The sequence below is a fragment of the Podarcis bocagei genome, assembly GCF_964188305.1.
Source record: "Podarcis bocagei genome assembly, chromosome: 9".
Classification (NCBI taxonomy): domain Eukaryota; kingdom Metazoa; phylum Chordata; class Lepidosauria; order Squamata; family Lacertidae; genus Podarcis; species Podarcis bocagei.
This window is the reverse complement of record NC_138134.1, coordinates 6,446,581-6,472,299: the sequence shown is the minus strand read 5'-3', so window position 1 is coordinate 6,472,299 and position 25,719 is coordinate 6,446,581. Positions and strand designations below refer to the sequence as shown.

Sequence of the window (25,719 nt, the reverse complement as noted above, 5' to 3'; positions counted from 1 at the left end):
ATTAAACTACCACGAGGCGTTCACACAGCATCCATAAAAACAGTGCTGAAACACACCAGCCAGAGAGCAACACCTGCATTCTAGCCATGAATGGAAAGATGCAATCCATGCACATCAGGAGCAGCCAATGCCCACCCCCAGTGTCCTTGGAAAGAATGGTAAATTGCGATACAGTGCCCTTTGGAGGCATTTGCTGGGCAATGGCTGCAAACCAGGCTAGGAACTCCACCAGTCCCTGTGGCAGTAGTATTTTTTTTAAAAAAAAACAAAACACGAACTGAGGAAGGAAACCTGTGTTGCCAACCCCACCCTACATAATTATACTGGTTATCCCTTAAAAATGTTTTAAAAATCATTACACTTATGCAGCTGTGTAATGGGACTGTGAGGCACCATACTGGAGTATATGGTGGTGTGCCATAATTTACTGCAGAATCGATGAAATATTGGGGTCCATTCGGTTTTGAGTGGAGAAAATGGGATGTCGGGGGGCGGGGGAGAATCTCCCCTGGGTTAAATTGGAGTATGTTGATTTATACTAGCTCCTCTTTCATCTTTGCCAGAGGTAGGATCAACATCTGAGGAAGATTATTTCTCACTTGTTCCCCATGTGTATTTGGTCTGGCCTAAAATGAGTCTAGCACACATTTTCAGGCAAACAAGTCTGCCATCCTGTTTTAACACAATACTGTAAGCTCAAATTAAATCTTAACATTTATTGAACCCAAGTGTTTAGCATGCACACACCTGAGAAGCAGCAGATGGGAATTCAAGTGCCACCAGGAGGAAGAGGGACATACGCCGCCACTTAACTTTCCCCAAAAAAATGTCAGGTACAAAAGATAGGGGGCTCCTGGAACTCAACCCCATATTACAAACTCTACAGAACAGCTCCCTTACCACCAGCCAGAGCTGCAGACAGGTATCAGACATGGAGCATTTGTGAACGCACCCAGCTCCAACACCCAGTCATCACCACCAGGCACCAAGGGCTGCTTATTTTTTATGTGTAAGGGGTGCCTGGCTCAAATCTAGTCCCTTCTGCCTGTTATGCTAGCCCTGCTGGGTAGCATCCCAGCATAACTCATTGCCCAGATCCCCCCTCATGACTAGACAACAACAAAAGCAGTGCTCACCCCACATCTGCCCCATAAAAGGCTGGTCCCTGACCATACAGCTCCATACAGCTCATCTGACTGACAAACTGGAACGTGTCCAGAGGAGGGCAACCAAAATGGTCAAAGGCCTGGAAACGATGCCTTATGAGGAACGGCTAAGGGAGCTGGGCATGTTTAGCCTGGAGAAGAGGAGGTTAAGGGGTGATATGATAGCCATGTTCAAATATATAAAAGGATGTCACATAGAGGAGGGAGAAAGGTTGTTTTCTGCTGCTCCAGAGAAGCGGACACGGAGCAATGGATCCAAACTACAAGAAAGAAGATTCCACCTAAACCTTAGGAAGAACTTCCTGACAGTAAGAGCTGTTTGACAGTGGAATTTGCTGCCAAGGAGTGTGGTGGAGTCTCCTGCTTTGGAGGCCTTTAAGCAGAGGCTTGACAACCATATGTCAGGAGTGCTCTGATGGTGTTTCCTGCTTGGCAGGGGGTTGGACTCGATGGCCCTTGTGGTCTCTTCCAACTCTATGATTCTATGACTGACGAAAGAAGAGAGGCCTCTGGCCCTGAGCCCACTGGGCTGCTGCCTCCTTGCAGCCACATCCTGGGTTCAGCTGCAGCCACAGTCTATTATGGCACCGCATGTGGTCCACCATATGTTGTGGGGCTCAAACTCCCATCAGCTCCCCAGGCAGCATGGCCAAAAGGGGATGAGTTGCAGTCCAGCAACCTCTGACCGGCTGCTGATTCCCCACCCAACCATATGTCAAGGTGCAGGGGACAACCCCTGTCTATCACTCTCCTACAATAAAGCTTATATTGTGGTGGTGTTTTTTCAAATTTTATTTTTTTAATTTCAAACTCAGATTGAAATTTAGATAGAAGAAGGGGTAGGATATCTGAACTCTTATGTTTTAAGTCCTAGCTTTATAAGCTTGCTGTACCCAGTCACAGATGCACCCTTCTTCTTTGGCGATCCTTCGTAGCTGAGTAAGATGGGGACATAGGTTTCCGGGCAGGAGTTGATCACGGTGAGGGTTTGCCAAACGTGCCTTCCTCTTAGCACATTTCTCCCTTTCGTCCTGAGTTTGAGCGTCTTCAAAGTCCACGACGCCTTTGGTAAAGGCTGTTCTCCAACTGGAGTGCTCGCAGGCCAGTGTTTCCCAGTTGTCTGTGTTTATACATTTTTTTAGATTTGCCTTGAGAGAATCTTTAAACCTCTTGTTGACCACCAGCAATTATGCTTTCCATTTTTAAGTTCAGAATACAGTGGTGCCTCGCAAGACGAAAAGAATCCGTTCTGTGATTCTCTTCGTCTAGCGGTTTTTTCGTCTTGCGAAGCAAGCCCATTGACGGATTAGCACTATTAGCGGCTTTTAGCAGCTTATCGGATCAGCTGATAAGCGGCTTAGCGGCTTAGAAAAAGGGGTGGGGAGGGGGGAAAACCCGCAGGAACTCGCAAGACATTTTCGTCTTGTGAAGCAAGCCCATAGGAGATTCGTTTTGCGAAGCACCTCCAAAACGGAAAACTCTTTCGTCTAGCGAGTTTTCCGTCTTGCGAGGCATTCGTCTTGTGGGGCACCACTGTAGTTGCTTTGGAAGATGATAATCGGGCACCCGCAGAACATGACCAGTCCAACAAAGTTGATGTTGAAGAATCATTGCTTCAACACTGGTGATCTTTGCTTCTTCCAGTGCACTGGTATTAATTCGCCAGTCTTCCCAAGTGATGTGTAAAATATTTTGGAGACATCGTTGATGGAATCTTTCGAGGAGTTGGAGATGGCATTAATAAGTGGTCCATGTTTCACAAGCATACAGTAAGGCTGGTAGTACAATAGCTTTGTAAACAAGCATTTGGGTTTCCTTGCAAATGTCCCGGTCCTCAAACACTCTGCACTTCAATCGGGAGAAAACTGCACTTGCAGAGCTCAGGCGATGCTGGCTTTCGGCATCAATGTTGACCCTTGTGGAAAGATAACTGCCTAGGTAGGAGAAGTGATGGACATTTTCCAACGTTACACCACTGAGTTGGATTTGTGGTGCTGCAGAGGGGTTATTTTGTACTTGTTGGTGCAGCACTTTGGTTTTTTGGATGTTGAGCAACAGGCCAAGCTTTTTGTAAGCTTCTGCGGAGATATTTAGGATGGTTTGGAGGTCCTCCTCTGAGCGTGCACACACTACGTTGTCATCATCATACTTAAGCTCTATGACGGAAGTTACAGTAACCTTACTCTTTGCTTTCAGCCTGCTCAGATTGAAGAGCTTTCTTTCCATCTGTTTGATACAGTGGTACCTCGGGTTAAGTACTTAATTCCTTCCAGAGGTCCGTTCTTAACCTGAAACTGTTCTTAACCTGAAGCACCACTTTAGCTAATGGGGCCTTCTGCTGCCGCCGCGCCACCGGAGCACGATTTCTGTTCTCATCCTGAAGCAAAGTTCTTAACCTGAAGCACTAGGTTTCTGGGTTAGCGGAGTATGTAACCTGAAGCATATGTAACCCGAGGTACCACTGTATATGATTTCTACCCCAATGGTGAGTTTCCCTTCAACAAAGTAGGATCATGGCAATGAAAATAATGAATGGGGCAATAAAAACAACCCTGTTTAACACCTGATCCCACTGTGAATGGTTCACTTTGAGAGGCATTGTAATCTGCGATTGTTGCTGTCATATTATCATGGAGGAGCCGAATGATGTTCACAAATTTATCTGTGCAGCCAATTTTCAGAAGGACAGTCCACAGGGCATTATGATTTGCAGTATCAAAAGCACAGCCTTCCGCGAGGCACAAAAATGGCGGAAGGAACCAGGAAGCTCTGCCTTCTCGCATGAGTTGGGCGACTCTTCCATCGCCGTATCTCTACGCGCGTTCCCTCCGCAAACGGCGCTCCCTTACTGCGCTCTCGCTTGTCCACCGCGTCCTAGAGCGGCTGCCCGCACCACCCACGCCTCCGCTCTGGCCAAAAAGCCTCGGGCCTCTGTGGTGCGGGGCGCGCCATGAGGTCGGTCAGCTACGTGCGGCGGGTGACGCTGGAGTTCGGCGGGAGCCTCTTCCCGCGCGCCGTGTGCCTGGGCGACGCCGACAACGACGCGGTAGGAGCGCGCGCGGGGCAGGCCCAAGCGCCGCCGCCCCTCCTCAGCCCGGAGCCCCGCCAGCTCCAGTCGCGAGCGGCTCCTCTAAGCGGAGAAGTGGGCAGAGAAAGTAAACAGCCTAGCGAGGCGAGAGCGGGATTGGGAGGGAGCGGAGGAGGCGCGCGGAGGAGCCTCCAGGATCATGGCCTCCGGACGGCGGCAGCCGGAGGGTTTCCAGAACGGGCTGAGGGCGCGTAACGGGACGGGTTCAGACTGACACGCAGAGAAAGGGAAAATAATAAGAGCGCCTCATCTGAAATCCTGTGGAAAGTTAGATGAGGTATTACTGACACGAATAGGAGTCGCCCCAAATGCAGCTGTTATCCGAATGATTAACGTGCCAACTGAATTTGTAATTAGAAGTGTGTGTGTGTATATATATATGTATTTTTGTTGTTGTTTAGTCGTTTAGTCGTGTCCGACTCTTCGTGACCCCATGGACCAGAGCACGCCAGGCACTTCTGTCCTCCACTGCCTCCCGCAGTTTGGTCAAACTCATGCTGGTAGCTTCAAGAACACCGTCCAACCATCTCGTCCTCTGCCGTCCCCTTCTCCTTGTGCCCTCCATCTTTCCCAACATCAGGGTCTTTTCAAGGGAGTCTTCTCTTCTCATGAGGTGGCCAAAGTATTGGAGCCTCAGCTCCATATATATGTATATATACATACACAGACACACACACACACACATATACACACACACACACACACACACACACATATATATACAGTGGTGCCCCGCAAGACGAATGCCTCGCAAGACGGAAAACTCGCTAGACGAAAGAGTTTTCCGTTTTGGAGGTGCTTCGCAAAACGAATTTCCTATGGGCTTGCTTCGCAAGACGAAAATGTCTTGCGAGTTCCTGCGGGTTTTTTTCCCCTTTCCCACTCCTTTTTCTAAGCCGCTAAGCCGCTTATCAGCTGATCCGATAAGCCGCTAATAGCGCTAATCCGCTAATCCATCAATGGGCTTGCTTCGCAAGACGAAAAAACCGCTAGACGAAGAGAATCACAGAACGGATTCTTTTCGTCTTGCGAGGCACCACTGTATACACACACACACACACACACACATATATGTATATATATATATATATATGAGAACCGCAGCAATGTAAGAACTGGACAAAAAACAATGATCAAGGAGCGCGGGAAACCACTTTGATTACATTGTATAAATTTGGAATTATTTTGATATTAAGTGGTATCTATAATTGGCAAACAATGTGGTAATATTGGGTAAGTGTTGGGAAACTAATAAAAAACTATTTTCAAAAAAGAAAGAAAGTAAAGAGCCCCTCAGAGCGTCTTGTCCCGGAGTTTGAGGGATGCCAGTGCTTCGAGTTTTCTTGTAAAACCTAAGGTATCCTCCCTCATGCTTCCTTCAGCCTGCAGTGCTAACAGCAGATTAGTTGTGCTGCAGGACTTAAATAAACTCAGTCCCTGCAATTGGCAGCATAAGAATAGTCTTGAGGAGAGTACGTATTATTATTACTGTATTATTAATTAGATTTATATACCACCCTTCATCACAAGATCCACAGGATAAAAATACAAGGTGAAACCACCAGTAAATAGTTAAAACAAAAAAAATACCCTTCCACAAACACATTTAAAAGGCTGCAGAATATTAATCAGCCGTATTAAAAGAAAAAAATACAAATACAATATACAAATTAACGTATAACACTAACAAACAATTTAAAATACTCCCACCAATAAACAACCTGCACCCAAGTTAAAACCCATTCCTTTAAAACTATAATTTGATTACAAGGGTGCTGGCCCACACCCTCATTCCACTCCCAAAGTGCCACCCCTAAAGGGACCGTTCTCTTTGCTGTTGCCCTTTGCTGGCAGCCCCACCAGGGCAGGCAGTTTCAGAAAACCTCAGACAGACCAGGCTTAGGGATATTGACCCCTAGTTTCTGCTTCTGCCGTTTATTAGAAACAGATAGGTAGCCGTGTTGGTCTGCCATAGTCAAAATAAAAAAATTCCTTCCAGTAGCACCTTAAAGACCAACTAAGTTAGTTCTTGGTATGAGCTTTCGTGTGCATGCACACGAAAGCTCATACCAAGAACTAACTTAGTTGGTCTTTAAGGTGCTACTGGAAGGAATTTTTTTATTTTCATTTATTAGAAAGTGGTCATAAAGTGGGGTCATCCTATGGAGATCATTTTGATCACAAAATTGGCTTGCAGGGAAAGGGTTCATCGCCTTCTATTTCAGCCCCATTGTTCTTGTTTATGTTATAAAATGCAATAAAACTATATTAAAAACCAAAGGAGGGAAATGCCTTCTTGTTAATATCAGTTCTTTTTCTTTCCAGCTAAATGAGCTAGTGGTGGGAGACACTAGTGGAAAACTATTCATATACAAGAGCGATGAAAGCAAGCCTTGGAATGTGCGCTTATGTCAAGGAATGGTAAGTAGAAATTGAAGTTTGTAGGCCTCTGAATTCTTCTACCTCCGGTGACCTTTGTGCAGTTTCTAAGTAGATGCCATACATAGGCTGATAGATAGAATCAAAGAATTTTTGAGAGTTGCAAGGGACCCTAAGGGTCATCAAGTCCAGCTTCCTGCAATGCAGGAATTACAGCTAAACAATCCCTTGCAGATGGTCATCTAACCTGTTTAAAATTCTCTAATGAAAGAGAGTCCACCACACTTGAGGCAGTCCACAGACACCAACAAACTCAAATCCAGCTTTTTTCAGATTAAAGCTCTGAATTCCCACAACAGTTTATAGCGATTTTATCTAACTCATTTTTCCTGGTCCCCCCCCTCCCCGCTAGTTCATAGAGGGCCACTTTGGCATGTTATAAAGCTATTATCGTCACTCAAAAGAAACCAAACAATTTCTGCCAAGGTTGTGTGAATAAAGGTTTCAGAAAGTCATCTCTTGGATTTCTATATAAGGGGCAGGCTAACAGATAATGTGTGATGTCTCCCACCTGAAACTGACCACAAATACAATGACTGACTGCATATGGTGGGTATGACTTGGAGACACAGCCCAAAAATAGCATTTTTTAAGGAAACTGGTGAGAGTTTGGTCACATAACTAGTCCCAAAATGCTTTGTTCTCAAGAGTGGATACCAAGGGAAACATTTGGTGTTTCTAATTAGTGTTAGATCCCTTCTTATTTTACCGCTTCTATCAAAATTTATACCCTTTCAATATTATTTGGAATCCTCCCCCGAAATTCTTCGAAAATACCTCCTGGAAGATTCCTCAAGCTCAATATCATATGAGGTGGCTAAATTTTGCACTTTAGTAATTAGGAAGCGTAAATCTCTTCCGTTGAATGGCACACTGCGGAGTTCCCTTGTGTAACCTTTTTTTTCTGAGGTTGTTGATTTCTTGTTGTTTGATCTTGTGGTGTTTAGTGTCACTGGCTTTGGCCGCAATAAAACTTAAAACTTGAAACTTGAACTAGATCCCTTCCGGATCCTATTCAGAACAGTCAGTCTCTTAGTTGACACTTATTCAAGGTAAAAGCAGGGCTCAACTCTGGAAAATAATAGTTCAAAACATATTTCCAGAGTAGGCATAGGCATTGGTACTGCCTCTCTACTCATAATTAGACAGGTATTTACACTGTAAACCATTTCCTAAATCTAGGGAAGCTCCTAAAATGGTTTGAATTCCTGCTTGCCGTTCAGATTCTGTTTTCATTATTCCACTGGGTTTCTTCACTGCCCAGTTATGAATGACCACCTGTAGAACAACTGGGGACCTCTTTCTAGAAGAGTCATCATAGGAATTTGGACTTTCCCTCTCGTTCACTTCACTACCTTTCCAAGTATTTTTTATTAATCCATCATTTGCTGCCTTTCCCTCTCATCTGCGCTGTAGAGCAGAAACTTGGAGTGCCAAACTGAAGCCTCCAGAGTCCATTGAAAGACATGAGATTGGGGTTTGAATGATTAGATTAGGTGATGGGCCGGGAACAATTCATTGGAAGGTAGCAAGTGATTTATCAGCATATTTATCCACCATCAGTAGCCGTGGGTCTGAAGGGGTTAAGTTGAGTATGGAAAGTGACTCCTCCAAGGCCATCTCTTGAGCATTCATATTGGTGTAAAAACAGGTTTCTCAGTTCAAGTTTCAATCTTGATAGATGACATTTAATTGTTTTGTTACTGGATCTGATAGCGACTTTTCTAACTCCTGCCTGTCTCCATTATGATGTACCTTCAGACCATCACTAACTTGAGTTTAGGAAGGTTTTGGACAAAGTCCCCGTTGATATTCTTGCAGAGAAATGCTGGTTAGACAATGTTACCATTAGGTGGATTTGTAGCTGATTGACTGACTGTCCCAAAGAGGATTTTCAGGTAAAAATGGCAGAGTAAGGCTGCTTGTCCTTGAGCTCCATTAGAATTTAGTGCTTATAGTTTTATTTATTTGCATTTATTATCTGTCTTAACCACCTTTCCCTTCTTGTTAGTTAAGGATTTTTAAACTGAAAAGTGTTATCCTTATTTTTAAAAAATTCTTTCTGTCTTTCTTCCAGCTTACTTGTGTTGGTGTTGGGGATGTATGTAATAAAGGAAAGGTAAAAAAATATTCACAGCTTATATTTATGTGCTATTTCTTTGCTAATATACTACTAAATAACCTCAAACTCTTCCTGCAATACTCGGAGAGAAGAAGGATAATGAGTTCCTCAACATTGGGCTCAAACATTGAACAAGTTGGCCTCTGTCAAATGGCAAGAAAAAGTGATATATTTCATATTGTTGTGAAAATGTTGGGAATAAACACTGAAATCTTATGTACATTTCCATAGAAATACAGCATTGGGAATTACTTCCCTGTAACAGTGCTGAACCTTAGAATGAGACTGAAATAAGGGTTGCATATTGATGATAATTAATTTATAGCCCACCTTTTCCCCTGACAGGGACTCAAGGTGACTTACAGAAAATAAGAACAGCTAAAAGCAAAGAAAAATCCCAACTATTAAAACACACACACACACACACACACAGACAGCCATGAGATTTGTTAAAAACATAATTACAATAAGAACAGCACAGCAACAACCTCTTCATTAAAAACAATCAGTTCTGTTGGGAATTTGATATAAGATACACACACAATAAGGACGTGGGTGGTGCTGTGGTTAAAACCTCAGTGCCTAGGACTTGCCGATCGTATGGTTGGCGGTTCGAATCTCCGCGGCGGGGTGAGCTCCCGTCGTTTGTTCCCAGCTCCTGCCCACCTAGCAGTTCGAAAGCACCCTTAAGTGCAAGTAGATAAATAGGTACCGCTTTATAGCGGGAAGGTAAACGGCGTTCCGTGTGCTGCGCTGGTGCTGGCTCGCCAGAGCAGCTTTGTCACGCTGGCCACGTGACCCAGAAGTGTCTCCGGACAGCGCTGGCTCCCAGCCTCTTAAGTGAGATGGGCGCTCAACCCCAGAGTTGGTCACGACTGGCCCGTACGGGCAGGGGTACCTTTACCTTTACCTTTACACACACAGTGGAAGCGTTCACAGTACCAGTCACCACACAAAAACAGAGGAAGGTTCAAATATTTTACTATTGTAGAAGTACTGTATTTTTCGCTCTATAGGACGCACTCTTTCTCCTCCAAAAATTAAAGGGAAATGTGTGTGCGTCCTATGGAGTGAATGCAGGCTCCTTGGCTTCAGCAATAGCAAAGCGCTGAGGGAGTGCTCCCTTCGCGCTCCGCAGGCTTCAGGTTCCTTTCGCTGAAGCCGGGAGAGTCTTGCTCTCCCGGCTTCAGCAAAAGGAACCTGAAGCCTGCAGAGCACAGCGGGAACTCGTGCTGCGCTCCACAGGCTTCAGGGATAGCCAGACTCTCCTGGCTTCAGCAGAGAGGGAGACCTGCGCAGCGCCCCTTCAGCCAAGCAGGAGGAGAAATGGAAGGGGCTCCCTTTCTCCTGCCGCTTTTCTGAAAGGGTGCTAAGCAGAGAGGGGGAGATTTTTTTTTTCTTGTTCTAAAACAAGGTGTGTCCTATGGTCCGGTGCGTCCTATAGAGCGAAAAATACCATAATATGTTCAGCAAATAGCTCTGGACAAAGCTATACATGGGAAAGTTGGAGGCTTTTCAGATACAGATATTTACTGAAACATACAGATATAGAATATCACTGTTGCTCTAACCCACACCCACTAAACAAGACAGACTGAACACTACAACTAGATGACATACATCAGTCACAGATAAAGTCAGGGCTCTGAGCCGTTACTACAGCAACTGGCTCATTTCACCTTGCATCTATGATTACCTCACCCAAAGGGTGATTTATTCTCATGAAAGGGATTAGCTCCTTCCAACATCCAGCTACTCACAACAGTTCTCAGAAGGCTGTTGGAATAAGAAGGTCTTCAGTTGGCCTTCGGTTGAAGGCCAACAAGAAGGGAGCCAATTAATTTCTCTAGGGAGGGAGTTCCAAGGTCTGGGAGCAGCCACAGCAGATACGGCATTATATAAATAACAAGGCACTTTAGAAGATGAGTGCCTTTCTTGAGGGTCTTATAATTTAGAAAATAGACACAAAGGAGTTGGCCCAGAAAGCGGGGAGAAATGTAGGCAGGGTAGAAAAAGGGGAAAAGGTAATTATGTCAGTTAAATTAATTGCAGTAGGGAATGGGGATGAGGAAGCTGTTCCAGTGGTGGAGTTAGAGGGGGAACTTGGAGGAAGTGAGAGGTGAGGCAGTTTGAGGCATAGGGAAGAAAGGATGGGGTGGTGGTGCGGGAGCAGGAGAGCTTTGGATGACTGAGCGTGTTGGAGCAGAATGAGCAGCCCTGTGGTTTTAAGGGCAGATTATAAATTTTTTATGAAACAAGAGACTACTAAAGCACAGGCAAAATTCTATACATGCTTTGTCATTGATAAACTTGGAAGGGAATTGTGTATAGTAAATATGCAATAAATATTTTCCGCTTTAATGATGACTGTTTTATGTTTTCATTTTGTGTCTTTTTATATTGCTGTTTTACTGGTTCTAGGTTGTGTTTTTGTTATTTTTAGACTGTACACTTCTTGGAGATACTTAAAATATTAAGTGGTATGTTAATGCCTATGAATGAATACATAAATAAATAAGCACTATTACCTGGAAGGTTGAAACTTAAAGCCTGTCCACAATTAGGTCTTGCTGTTGCTCTGCTGCCTAATTTGATGTTGCCGTTTTATTTTTTGATTGTATTTTAACATTTTTATTGTAAGCAGTCCAGAGAACTCCAGTTATGGGGTGTCGTTAAAAATTATTAATAAATTTGTTCTCTGTCACTGTCAGTGGGGTTGCCCAATCCCTTTTTAATGCATGGAGCTTATCGTTATGAGTGTCAGTTGCCTCATTGCTCATGCTATCCTCTCTTTCTTACCACCTCTTATTTATCCATACATTTCTCTGTCAGAATGTGGTTGTTGCTGTGAGTGCTGAAGGGTGGTTTCATCTCTTTGATCTCACTCCGTCCACCAAGCACCTTGATGCCTCAGGCCACCATGAACTCCCAACAGCAGAAGACCAGAAGCTTGGATTCAAGCAGCACATTCCTGCCAACACCAAAGTTATGCTGATTAGTGACATTGGTGAGCAATGGCAACATGCAGTACAAGGGTTTCATAGAGCATAGGAAATGCAGTGTGAGTGTGGGGGGGGAGTGACACAAGCCAATGAGGAAGCAGAAGAGGGGGAAAAAACCAAAGAACCTTTCTGTCTTTCTGAAGCCGTGAGTGTTCTTCTGCAACTTGAGACAGAGAAGGAACAAATATAAGACCAAATCTCATCCAGCAGAAATAATAATGCAAATTAAGCACTTATACTAGGGGTTTTTAAGGAAATATTTTTTATTTTTAGTTGAACTTGGCAGTGAGCCCCCCCCCAGTGTTGCACTCATGATCAAACTCTCCCTTAAAACTAGAAAAGTTAGACTGTGTCTCCCCAGTGTTTTAAACTGTTAGAGAGGTCCTTCAGCTCATTTATGAGTAAATCATAGATAGCTAAGATGCTATGGTTTAGGCCTGTAAGATTTAAGGAGCAGATCTCATGAAAGTGGCTGGTATTCAGCAGCTGAGTGAGAGCTATCCACCTACTGGTGAGTTGTTGGTGTCTACCCTTTAAAAGGTACCAAAGGAGAAAACAGCAGGATCTCATTTCCCATTCCCACCTTTTATTTTCTTGGTCTCTCTCCACCCCACCCCCCTTATCCACATATGCACATTGCGGCATTCTGCCAACACACAAATCTTAAGCTGTATTTTGCTTTCTGCAGATGGAGATGGGAAGAGTGAATTGGTGGTGGGATATACAGACCGTGTGGTGCGAGCCTTTCGCTGGGAAGACACATCTGAGAGTTCAGAGAATATCACGGGACAGTTGGTGCTACTCAAAAAGTGGTTGCTGGAGGGACAGGTAGGCTTTTGAAAATCAGTGCCTTTGCCCAGGAAGGGGCCATTTACAATTGGCCTATAGTTCAAGTCTTTAGGATCTAATGAGGCTTTCTTAAGGAATGGGCTCCTGCCTCTTTCAGACACCTTGGGACCATCCTTTTAGAAAAGCATTCATTACCTCCTTGGTCCAGTGCTGTGGAGGGAGTAGAAAGCAGACTGGACAGGACTGGAGGACAGAGAGTTGAGAGAGCAGGTGTGAGCAGCATGCTGCAGGAGTTGGGAGCTGAAAGGTAGCAAGAAGGGAAATGGGGTGGTACTTGGAGAAGAAAGATGGGTTAAGGGATGGCTTTTTGGGGAATAGGGGAGACAGTGACATGTTTAAATGCATGGTAGTCAGCTCATTCAGCAAAGGCACGTGGTGGTTTAACCAGTTACTTGGGTTCCATTTTCTCTCTCTTGGCTAAAATAGGTGGATAGCCTATCTGTAAATCCAGGCTCAGACTGTTCTCCTGAGATGATGGTGTCCCAGCCTGGGTGTGGTTATGCAGTCTTACTGTGTACTTGGAAAACAGAGCAGCAGTCTCCGACAGAGAGGATAGACAGTTCAGCAGCTAGCAGGTGAGACTACTGGAATCCAATGGGGCAGAGTAAGACAGTCTAACCATCTCTATTTATATTATGGAGCTGCAGGAACAGCTTCATGGTTAAAATGGCCTGGAGCAGTATCCAACTAAACAGTTGCTAATGGACTTTGGACTGCACAGGGGAACTTCCTCTCCCCTGCTCTCCCCACATTTCCCCTCAATTATGTTCTGGATTCAACCCCCACTTTCTGGAAAAGATCGTGGAAGGCATGCAGGGAGAGGAGGGGCAGGAAGTTGTGTAGCACAGAAAAAAAATAATGCTTGGGCTAACAGAACTGTTTAGCTGAATGCCTCCTTTGGGTTTATTTAGTGTTCTGTTACAAAGCCTGAACATTTTTTTTGCCATCAAAATCATGACTATGTGGCTATGTATTATTCAGTCAGTTAGAAGTTTGATAGGAATATCTACTTCTGGGGATTCCCCTGTTTCACTTTTTACGAGTGTTTGCCAAACTAAATAAACTTTCCATATTGCTGTGTTTTAAATTTAAGCATGGGACCCAGGTGCGAGAATTTTGGAAGCGGAAGGAATAAAATAGCAGGCAACGTTAGGCCCAAACAGACATCAGTTGGCCATTGCTGGCATAGTTACTGATAGCACCCACCATGCTAGGAGAGACATACATAGGACCATGTCTCCTTATGGCATGCCAGGAGGTGAGGTTACCCAGGGAGCGAGGTACTGTGCCTCCAACATTATTCATGTCCATCTTCATTCCATGGAGCCACGAAGTTACAAGTGAATCTTTGCAGGAAACACCACGCAGCTTGGGATTCCAGAAGGAGCATTTCTGTGGCAATGGCAATGAACGGGGAGGTGTTTTATTCCTGCTTGGCCAGCCAGTCTAGAGAGTGGAAGATGACAATTCTCCCAACAAGGATCTACATGTGACCCTATCTGTCCAGTCAGAGGAGAGGCATCCCAGTGTTAAGGCTGTCCTCCAGGAGACTGGGAATAGAAATTCACAAAAAGAATTTCCTTTTATTCCAGGATGATGTGGAACCATTCGTGAGCACTCATTGGGTTTGGTCAGTCAACTAGCTACAAATCCACCTAACAGTTACTTCGTCTAACCACATTTTACCAGCTTCTTCGCAAGAAGATCATGGGGGACTTTGTCAAAAGCCTTACTGAAATCAAGATACACTAAATCCACAGCATTCGCCGGACCCACCAAGCTTGTAACTCTGTCAAAAAAAGAAAAGAAAGGAGCTTCATCTGACATAACTTGTTTTTGAGAAACCCATGCTGGGTCTTAGTAATCACAGCATCCTTTTCTAAGTGCTCACAGACTGACTGTTTAATTATCTGTTCTAGGCCTTTTCCTGGTATCAATGTCAAGCTGACTGGTTGGTAGTTATCTGGGTCTTCTTTTTCCCCTTTTTGAAGAAGGGGACAACATTTGCCTGCTTCCAGTCTGCAGGAACGCCACCAGTTCTCCAAGAATTCTCAAAGATTATAGACAGAGACTTTGAGATTACATCTATAAGCTCCATTAGTACCTTGGGTTAACAAAGATATAAGCATCAGAACAGGTTGCATAATGTTTTAGGGGTCTTCGCCTGCTGATGCAGTGAAGAAGTAGAGGGCAGCTTGGAGCTGCTTATTCTCAATGCTTTTTCAAAGCTCAGTGATAGATGAACATCAACACAAAAGTTTGCTAACCTAGCACTTATATTTTGGGGATTTGGTAGAAAGAAGGTTATCATACCTATAACCCAGGGAAAGAGTTCTGTGTCTCTACTAAGACTTGCCACTCATCCACTTTAAATGTTATTTCTGTTTACCCAACTACCCCTTTACAGATATGCAGGAGACCCACATTTTGACAAGAGTCACTTAACAACATCAAATCTAGTTAAGAGTATGAGACTCCAAGATGTTACTGCTATCACAACCAGATATCCCTTCAGGCTTTGCTTTATTCTAGGGAAGCTCCAGTTCGGGATGTCATTCTCCATCAGACATCAGGTAGAATTCACAACAAGAATGTTTCCACTCACCTCATTGGCAGCATTGGCAGAGGTAAGTGGAAGAAATTCTGGCCTTGGTAAAAATGAGGAAATAGAGTGGATTTGTGTGGAGAAGAGTTCAAGGCTGCATGATCTAGTTAGGCTCCATCTTTGCACCTAAGGCAGGTTGCTCACCTAGAACTTTTCTGTGCAGCTGCTGTTCCTCTTTCCAAACCTGCTCTCACACAGACATACTTTTGTTCTACTGGATTCTCATTCTAACCCCTGCACAACTGCAGCCTCATTCCTCCTATGACTACCACTCCTCCTCTCAACTTTGGCCCAGCGAAGTCAGCATGTCACAGGGTGAAAACAGATTGTAGAGAGGCTGACTTAAAATTGACACAGCACTCTTGGAATGTTCAGAGCACTTCACATACAGTATTTTGCTTCCACCACATCTTTTACTCAATCTAAACAACTAATGGAGCACCTTCCTCCATTAGTTTGCATAAGGGTGGGTAGAAAGAGGCTCCTGTTTCCTCAGAGATGGGGTGGAGGGAGGGGGGGATTTTTCCAGGCTTTCAACTCAGTAAAAGTACAAGACTTTTATCATATGTTTTCTGCTTTGTAATTTTGAGGGATAAAAACACTTAGAGAGGCAGTAATCAAAGCAAAATGCTGCACTCGAAAGGTTTGGCTCTGCTGCTTTCCCAACTTGGGTTCTGTCTTTGCAGGGACTTCCAAGAAGCACGCTGGCTCAGGTCTGTTTGCACTCTGCACCTTGGATGGTAAGCCCTCTTGCTTTCCTGGAAAGGAATCTCTGCAAAGGATTTGGGACCTGAGCTGAAATAGCTTTCATGGTTAAGAAACTTCAAATTAGCAATCAACCCCAAAACAGAAACTGTCTCAAAACATTTTAATTCTGGAGACTACTTAAGGTACTTCCAGATTATCACTATTTTGCAGGGGAGATTCACGTACATGCCAGAAATCTTGATTTGCACAATTAAAGTAGGTTGAAGGGCTCTTTTGCCCTAATGCAACAAATTCCTTACAAAGAACAGGAAAGTGGTGGAGAAATGCGTTGGAAAGTGTGGAATAAACAAACGATTAACAAGAAGACATGTAAACATCCCACAAACAGAACAGAATGATTTCTCATTGTTGTGCAGCCACTCCATAAACAAATTGGAACAAATGTTCAATAAAGACTGGAGATAGTCTGACCACTGTATAAGCTTCATGCAAGCAAATCAGAGTGAAAGCCAAATAAATAGGTTGTCTGAAGGAGCGCTTAGAAATATTTCCTCTAGTGCAGGGGTCAGCAAACTTTTTCAGCAGGAGGCTGGTCCACTGTTCCTCAGTCCTTGTGGGGGGCCGGACTATATTTTATTATTATTATTATTAAACAAATTCCTATGCCCCACAAATAACCCAGAGATGCATTTTGAATAAAAGCGCACATTCTACTCATGTAAAAACATGCTGATTCCCAGACCATCCGTAGGCCAGATTTAGAAGGCGATTGGGCCAGATCCGGCCCCTGGGCCTTAGGTTGCCTACCCATGCTCTAGTGCAACCATCACATCCAGGAATATTAGAAGGAATATAGACTGAAAAACTTAACATCCCAGTTTGGAAGACATCATTTAATTTCTATCTAGCATTTTAATTTATTTTGTCAACGCTATCTTGCACATGCCATACCGCTTAGGATGATTCTGTTGTGTGCATTTTGAAAACTTGGCTCACTGTTACTCTGAAATGACAGCTATGTTACTAAGGAAGGTTGAAGTCAATTTGCTTCAATTGTTTCATCATTCACATGTCACAGTTACCCTGCTTGAAGATGCAGGAAAGAGAATGGATACAACCTTGAGGCAACTGAAGAATGCTCTGGAAATCAAAGGCAATGCCTATGTAGCATTCTTGCCTCATTCTAGCTTAGGGGTGAGGAACCTTTTTCAGCCTGAAAGCTGCATTGCCTCATCAATAATCTGGGGCCAGAGGCAAAAGCAGGTGGCGTGACAGGTGTTGTTATAGGAACAAAAGTCCAAAACGCCGTCCCTCCCCGGCCAATGACGAGGGACAAAGGGTAGAAAGGTAGAAAAGTTTATTTCTAAGCAAAGGATGCACAAAACTTTTGTACAATTGTAGCAAACACACAAACCACAGAAATGTGTGATCTCTTACATCACTATTGGCTTGGAAAGTGCATGGACAAAGCATGCTTAAGTCAGGTATTTTTCTTCTTGGCTACAGGACAGTTTATTATTGACCCTTGATCGATCTCAGACCAGGCTAGGCATAGCTGACCTTGCAGTTGCAACTGTAGGTAGATCTTGTGGTCTAAGCAACTGTGGAACTTCGTTTCTTTATACTCACAGAGGTGGTAGCTTAGGCACTCTCAACAGTGATGCTTAATGAATGTCTTAACACTTCAGCCCCTCCTGATCTTCCCCTCAGGTAGACTGAACCTTGTCTATCTAGGCAGTCCCTAACTGACAGCCACTTCACAATCTGTTCACTCTAACAGATAGCCACTATCTAAATTGCTCAGACAGAAAGTCCCTAGTTTAACCTAGGTCCTTGTCTAACCCACAGACAATCCCTGGCTCCCCTCTCTGAGACAGCCCTTACCCATCACTATCTGACTGTTAACTGTCAGCTTTCAACTTAAAGTCCACCCTCTCTTTCTCTCATGATTAGCTGATCTGCTCGCCAACCCCCACGGGTCGTTAGATCACAAGGAGGCAGACCGAAGGCCTGTCCCTCATAGACTGCTGTAGTTGTGGTATCTAAATCAGAATGGATGTGAGTGTTCTTATCAGAAAAATGTATTGCAGATTGGTCACAGTGATCTACTGAAGGCTTACCTGGGCCAGATTATAAAAGGCCACTCATCGCTTTGGAAAGCTGGCTGACATTGTGCAGAAGTACACTTTGTATAGAATAGGTGTTCTGTCATGAGCTCAACACCTGTGATTGGTTGAAGGCATCACAAGTCTTCTACAACCTGCGCTCTAGCCTTTTACCCAACTGTTTCCTTGCCTCTATAGATGAATGATTTCTATGTTTGGGTGAGGGTGCCCAGGTGATCTTCCATTTTCAGAGAGAGACAGAGGCCCAACAAGACCACCAGCCGTATTGGGGAGGGGGGGGAGGACATCCATTTGAGACTTAAGTAAATCATAATGATCTCCAAGGCAAACCATCTTAATGCCTCTTCCTCATTGCTATCACTTAAAATGTCTGGAGCAACCCACAGCTTGAACTTAAGTAATTATCTATGAAAAGGAAGTCAAAACAGGCTTCCCCACTCACAGAGTACTAAACATGAAATCAAGTTCATGTCAAGCCAAATATAATGAATGACATTGGAATGGGAATCTACTGCACCCAAAATAATGTTTCTAATGTAAACTCTGTGGCACAGCATAGGGATGGAAGAAAATTGTTGTCTTTTATGCTGGTTTAGAACTCTGCTTAACTTTCTCTTTCCCCTGTAGGGACACTGAAACTGATGGAGGGAGCTGACAAGCTACTGTGGTCAGTACAGGTTGACCACCAACTTTTTGCTCTAGAAAAACTGGATGTTACTGTGAGTTCTGTTCTAGCTTGCAATAACCAGGTCATTTGCTTTTAGTAGTACAAAGTCAGACAAATTCTCCAGGTTCACACTATTGGCATACCTCCTTTGGAGGAGAGATTGCTACCACCCCTGCCAAAGTAGGGAGAGCTTATTTGATCAGGTCAATGTCCCATCTGCTCCAACACCCTGGTCTCACAGGGGGACACCTGCAAGCAGGGCCTGAACACAAGAGGACTCTCCCCTCTTGTGGTTTCCAGCAACTGGGATTCAGAAGCACTGCTGCCTCTGACTGTGGGACAGAGCACTGCCTCCATCATGACTAGTAGCCATTGATAGACCTCCTCCATGATTTGTCTAATCCTCTTTTAAAGCCATCATTGCATCCTGTGGGAGAGAGTTTCATACTTGAACTATGAACTGTGTGAAGAAGTACTTTCTTTTATTTATGCTAAATCTTTCAATATTGAATTTCATTATATGTCCATAAGTGATGAGAGAGAGAAACTTTATCTGCTTTATCTACTGCTGTTCATAATTTTATAAACCTAATCATGTCACCTCATACTTGTCTTTTCTCTAAACTAAAAAGTCCCAAATGCTGCAACTTTTCCTCATAGGGGACTTGGTCCATCCTCTTCATCACCACTAGATGAGGTCCATGAGTGGTACTATGAAATTAATATCTTTTTGTCCTGACATGAATCATTTTGCACATTTTGTAGTGATTTGGCTTCCTTTGTTTTACTAATCCCAGTTTGTTTGACAACACCTACAACTCACCCAGATTCCTGGGCACCACTCAAGATTTAAGTTCAGGGTTGCTGCACCTCTGGTTGATTCTATGACACAATCACTTAGGGTATCTAATAAATGTGCCTCTTTTTCATGACTGGAACTCATATGTCTATGTGAGAGTAGCTGAAGTCATCCATTACTACAATTCCTCTTTTGGATGCTTCCTTGAATTCGTTCTTCCTCTCAGTATGTCCTTGAGCAATTTGATCAGGGCAACAACAGAATGTCCTCAGTACTAAATTATTTTTTGGGCCCAATATCACACCTGTGGAGGGGTCTGCATTTTGTGGGATTTCTAGCTTGTTGGACTCAATGCCCTCTTTGACGTGCAGAGTGACATCACCTCTGGTAGGTCCTTCTATGTCCTTCCTATAAAGTTTATATCCAGAGAGATAACTCTGTCCCACTGGTTCTCTTTGTTCCACCAGGTTTGTGTCAAGCCCACTATATCAATGCTGCCCCCTAAGACCAAGCACCCCGGTTCTCACATCTTGGCTCAGAGGCTTCTAGCATTAAACACATGTATACAGTCTCTCTCTTCAAGTGTCTTTGGCAGTTTTGTTTGGACTTGTGGTGTTCTGGCCTCTCTGACTTACTATCCTGTGCCCCTGTGCTCATGTCTAGATCTAAGCCCTTTTAAATTTTCACCGATTTCATAATTTTAACCCCAGAGGTGGGATTTGTTGCAAATTGGACCCACTCAGCTGCCAGCTTTCTGGCTCCCACTTCGTTTTTCTTGCTACATTCAGGGGAGAAGGAACTGATGCCCCAGTAAGGGGTGGGGAAGCAAGATTGTTATTAGGTGAATGAGCATCAGAGGCAGTTGTATTGCTCTAAACAAGATGGTGCAAAGGAAGGTTGAAAGGAGGTATTTTAGCAACTTGTACCTGGAGAACTTGTCTGAACAAGTAACGCTTACAGGAAACAGAGATTTCTGTTATTCTGATGGCTTATGAGAAGACGAATGTCTAAACTGAGATTCTATATTCATTTGTTTATGACTCTTCTGTACCACTTTTCCTTCAGAAAGTTCAGAGCATCTTCATAAAGCTCCAAGGAATGACTCATACACTCACTGAACAAGCTGAGTTACTTAGTTTTAACACTGTTAACAACACAGTGTGCTTCTGAATCCATTCCTTGGGCTCCTGTAAACTTTAACCAGCAAAAGAGCTGGTTGCATGAATATCTGGTGTTGACCCAGGGAGCTATAAAGTTGACTGTTCTATTTCCACTCCCCATAATGTTTTGCGGCCACTATATCCTTTGGGAATCTATTTTTATCTCATGAACAACCCTGAGATCTGATGATGAAGGGCGGTATATAAGCCTAATATATAAAAAAACCAGGAATCTAGACTGGCTATATTCATTAGGCTAGTTTCTTGTCTTGTTGCATCAACCTCCTTTATCTAATGTTAGTGACAAGCTGGGGCTAGATGAAAACATGTATGAGCATTGCTCACAGAGGTTGATGGGATTTCTACCTACCACAGGGAACTTCTGCTAATCAGAAAATTTTGAACCCTTAGGGAAATGGCCATGAGGAGGTGATTGCCTGCGCTTGGGATGGACAGACGTACATCATAGACCACGGCCGCACTGTGGCTAGGTTCCAAGTAGATGAAAATGTGAGTGCCTTCTGTGCAGGTGAGCTGCTTTCCTATCAGCAGATCCACAGGCGTGGGAAATTACTGATTAGCGTATGTGATAAAGTGTTCCTACCTCATTGGTAGAGCACTTTTTTCCTACAGAAGGTCCCAGCTTCATTCCCTATCATCTCCAGTGAAGGGGTCTCAGGTAGTAGGACTTGGAAAGACCACTAAGACTTTGGGGAGTCACTGCAAGGTAGAGTAGACATTACTGGGCTAGATGAATCAATAGCCTGACTCGCTATTAGGCAGCTTCGGATGTTCATGAGAAAAGCTTTCTGCTGGACTCTTCTACATTCAGTTAGGTAGACATAGCTCAGTGATAGAGTTTCATATCCAGCTTTCATAAGAACATAAGAAGAGCTCTTTGGGATCAGATGAAAAGCCCATCTATTCCAGCACTGGCTTCTCTTGGTGGCCAACCAGATACCTATGGGGAGCCCACTACAGGAGCTCAGCAGCACTCTCCCTAGTTCAGCCTCTCGTATTCCTTGTTAAAAAGGATCTCCAGAGTTAGGAGGACTGAAAAGACACCTTCCAAGACCTTTGAGAGCTACTGCCAGTGAAAATAGACAGTTATGGGCTAGATGAATGCAAACTTCCAACTATGTGCCCATTAGGCCTGGCAGAGCATCCTAATTTGTCCTGTGAGGCTTTTCCCCTTGCACTCTTTTTCTTCTTGTAGTTGTTAGACTGCTCCATTTAGCATAGCCAAGGGTCAGGCATGACAGAAACTGTAGTCTAGCAAGGTCTCAGGACCTAAGGTTGGGAAAGACTGCTATAGATGAAAGGAAGGGAATTTATCTAGGGGTCTTAGTAGACCACAAGCTTAACAAGAGTCATCCATGTGATACAGCAGCAAAAAAATATAATGCTATTCTAGGCTACATCAACAGAAGTATGGTGTCCAGATCAAGGGAGGTAATGGTCCCACTCTATTCTGCCTTGGTCAGACCACAGCTGGAGTTCTGTGTTCAGTTCTGGGCACCACAATTTAAGAAGGATGTTGACAAGCTGGAACGTGTGCAGGGGAAGGGAACCAAGATGACCCAGGGTCTGGAAACCAAGCCTAACAAGGAACGATTGAGGGAGTTGGGTATGTTTAGCCTGGAAAAGAGGAGACTGAGAGGAGATAGGAATAGCCATCTTCAAATATCTAAAGGGCTGTCCCATGAAAAATGGGCAAGCTTGTTTTCTTGGGCCCCAGAGGGTAGGGCCCAAAGCAATGGATTCATGTTACAAGAAAGGAGGTTGGGATGGAGAGGATTTCATTATCTAAGAAGTGGTGCTCTAGATTAGATCTGCTGGAGATATGGAATATGCAAAAGGCTCTTCTGTATCTCCTGCAGATCTACCATGAAGCCAGAGCCAAGGTGAATACATTGCTGGCAAGGCATTTTTCAGCCAGACTGACACCAAATAATATGATCCTTCAACTCACAAGGAGAATAATCAAATAATGAAACACTGCTAAATAAGTTTATGAACACTCTACACATCAAACACAGGCATTTTGCTGTCTGCTATTCAAGACTTAATTAGGGAGTGTGGTGCAGTGGCAGGGTTTAAAACAAATTGTGGTAAATCTGAACCAAATCATTAACTTTAATGGAAATCAACATATTAAGGCATTGTAGAGGTTTAAATCTGTGAAGTGCTTTTAGAGGCATGTGGACATGCACTTCACTGCATCTCACACAAACCTCCTTAATGAGAATTATGGGGAATTGTTTGACTCAGTAAAAAGAGCTCTTAAGGTTTGGAGAGTGCTGAATCTTAGCTGGGTGGTGCCTCATCTCACTAATGCGCTTCTGGAGTTCCCTCTCCTTTGATGGCTCCTTTCACTTCTCTAGGTCTCTATGCCTGCAAAGGAGGCTGCAATAGCCCTTGTCTGGTATACGTCAGTTTCAACCAAAAGATCTACATCTATTGGGATGTGCAGTTGGAGAGAATGGAATCTACCAGTTTGCTGAAGATACTAGAGAGTAACTCCGAATACAAAGATCTCCTACTCCAGCTGGGTGTGGGTATGTCCCAAGCCTCATATAACTTGAAAATGGTGAAAGTGTTCCTTGTAATAAATAGGACAGAAAGAGATGAAAGAAAGGGAAAAGAACCAATAGCAGAAAATTTAGAATTGTACCCTAAAATTGCAAAATTCTATGATTATATTTATGCAAAGCATTTAAAACACGTATTAGTAACTCCTCCCTCCTGCTGCTGTTTACAGACATTTCAGTATTTTTCAAAACCAGGTTAGTGGGCTAAATTAACAAAGCAGACTGCATATGTATTATTAGTTCCCTGGTTGAATATTGAGCCATCTAAATATGGGTTATGTTCCACTAGTCACCCAAGGCAGGGACAAATGACTATTAGGGTTAATTAGGCTTCCTCATTCCAATTTTGGTCCCTGTCTTCATCCGTTGTAGACATGTCTCTTCCTCTATCCTCCATTCTGCCTTGGGCTCAGGGTGTTATGTGTAGGTACAGATTCAGAAGTTCTAGAGAGGGACATGGATTTGGAGAAGAGCCATAGCACTGTGGTGGAACATGCTTTGCATGCAGAATGTCCCTAATTCAGTCCCTGGCATCTCCAGGTGGGACTGGGAATGGCCACTATCTGAAGCATTGGAGAGCTGCTGCCAATCAGTGCAGACATTACTGGTCTGACTCTAGGCAGCTTCCTAGGTTTCGTCCCCTGAAAACAGGAATGCCTCTTTCTTCTAAACTGAGGACAGGTGTTGTCTGTACACTTAAAAACATTTATCTGCAGCTAAAATAAATGGAGCACAATAATTGCCTTGCTGGGAGCTCAGCAGTCTTTTTGTGATACCAGTGAGCCAGATGCCTCTAGGAATTGATGAAGCAGGGCACAAGGAAATAGCTTTCCCCTGCTTTTTGTTCCAAACATCTGGTTATTCAGAGAACGTTGCCTCTGTGCACAGATTTCATGGGCAGCAATCTATGAAATACCAATTTTCCATGAAGGTTTTAGAAATGGATGCCAAGACTGTTACTGAGCACACAGTGACCATCATATCATAGAACCAATATTGTGACTAGATTGAGCATGCATTTAGATGTCCAGCAAAGATCAGTGCTTGAATTTGTTCACAAAATAAATTCTAGATCAGTTGGCTGCAAAAAAGCCAGCTCTTGGATGCAAGATAATCTTGTGAATACAGCCTGAGATTCCCACAAACCAATGCCATACTTCTGAAGGGCAGAATATGAATTACAAGAGGTAATTCCTACATTCATTTTTATATGTTATTATGTTGATAGGAGAACCAGTCACATACTGATTCTTAAGTACCTTGCTAAGCCTCCAGTACTTCTCATCAGTATGTCTCTCTCTTTCTCTTTCTTTCATAGCTGGAGATGATGTTTCTGCAGTCAAAGATTTGATTCACAAGACACTCTACTTTCCAGAGGAGTAGCTAAATAGCCCTTCTCAGTTCATGCCCACAGCTAGATCCTCTTCCAGGTGCTATCCTATTTCCCAAGAAACCTTATGAGCTGATGACGTACACTCACACAGTGAACAGCTCTGCTTCTCATTCTGCTACCCCTCATTTGTGCAAATTAAGCACTCTTAAGAACCAGGACTCTGAATGAAGGGGTTGGAGTAGCAGCATGAATCTTCAAGTGAAGCTGCTGACTGAAGTCAGCATAATAGGAAATGCCCTTTTCAATTTGTCTCAAGGTCATCATTTCTGTTGTTACTTTCGCATCAGTCACTTTATCTGCTGAAAACTTTAATAAAGGTAATTTTAAAAGATCCAGGGGAAAACAGATGTGTTTGTTCATGTGTCTAGTTTGGATCGGTATTTGGATTGTCGGAATGAGCAATCTTTTGCCTTTTTTTTAAAAAAAAAGTCCCACCAGTTAGATCTTCATATGTTAACAGAGATGTACAGGAGCTCATCACAGATAGCCGTGCCTCTGCTTGGCTAAGAAACAAAAAAGGCATTTCTCTAAAAAAGACACCCCCACAATCTATGAAATTCTAGTAGTAGATAGGTAGCCGTGTTGGTCTGCCATAGTCAAAATAAAAAAATTCCTTCCAGTAGCACCTTAAAGACCAACTAAGTTAGTTCTTGGTATGAGCTTTCGTGTGCATGCACACTTCTTCAGATACACACTGTGTATCTGAAGAAGTGTGCATGCACACGAAAGCTCATACCAAGAACTAACTTAGTTGGTCTTTAAGGTGCTACTGGAAGGAATTTTTTTTATTTTGACTATGAAATTCTAGGAATTCTGTGTAAAAGAGAGTGTGGGTGGCCCTAGCTACTTCTTCACTTGGTCCTGCCCACTGCTGTCATGCGGCCCCTAGAAGGCTAGCATCAAAGTAATGTGGTCCTTGGACTGAAAAATGTAAACCCACTAATCAGTTCTAGGTACAGGAACACCAGCAAAGAGCAAGGCAAAAGTTGGCAGTAACAACTGAT

General features: G+C 43.6%; 1 protein-coding gene and 1 long non-coding RNA gene across 3 annotated transcripts; one reads left to right on the top strand and one right to left on the bottom strand.

The window, feature by feature from the left end:
• Positions 1–262: 262 nt before the first annotated feature.
• On the bottom strand, positions 263–2,096 carry LOC308594686. The gene is made up of 2 exons (XR_014011560.1): positions 1,656–2,096; positions 263–1,196 (listed from the first exon to the last, which is right to left on the bottom strand). It is a non-coding gene; the product is annotated as an uncharacterized lncRNA (long non-coding RNA).
• A 1,813-nt stretch (positions 2,097–3,909) lies between these two features.
• Positions 3,910–25,046, top strand: ITFG2 (integrin alpha FG-GAP repeat containing 2). Of its 2 annotated transcripts, none has more exons than XM_081209201.1 (12): positions 3,910–4,121; positions 6,580–6,675; positions 8,771–8,812; positions 11,648–11,822; positions 12,506–12,645; positions 13,093–13,241; positions 15,199–15,293; positions 15,958–16,011; positions 18,733–18,824; positions 21,143–21,260; positions 23,116–23,289; positions 24,641–25,046. In XM_081209201.1, the coding sequence occupies exons 1-12, from the start codon at positions 3,948–3,950 to the stop codon at positions 24,703–24,705; spliced, it is 1,374 nt and encodes a 457-aa protein (XP_081065327.1). In that variant the 5' UTR covers positions 3,910–3,947; the 3' UTR covers positions 24,706–25,046. The 2 variants fall into 2 exon arrangements, with proteins under 2 accessions (XP_081065327.1, XP_081065328.1); XM_081209202.1 differs by having other exon boundaries at positions 4,087–4,212.
• Positions 25,047–25,719: the final 673 nt, after the last annotated feature.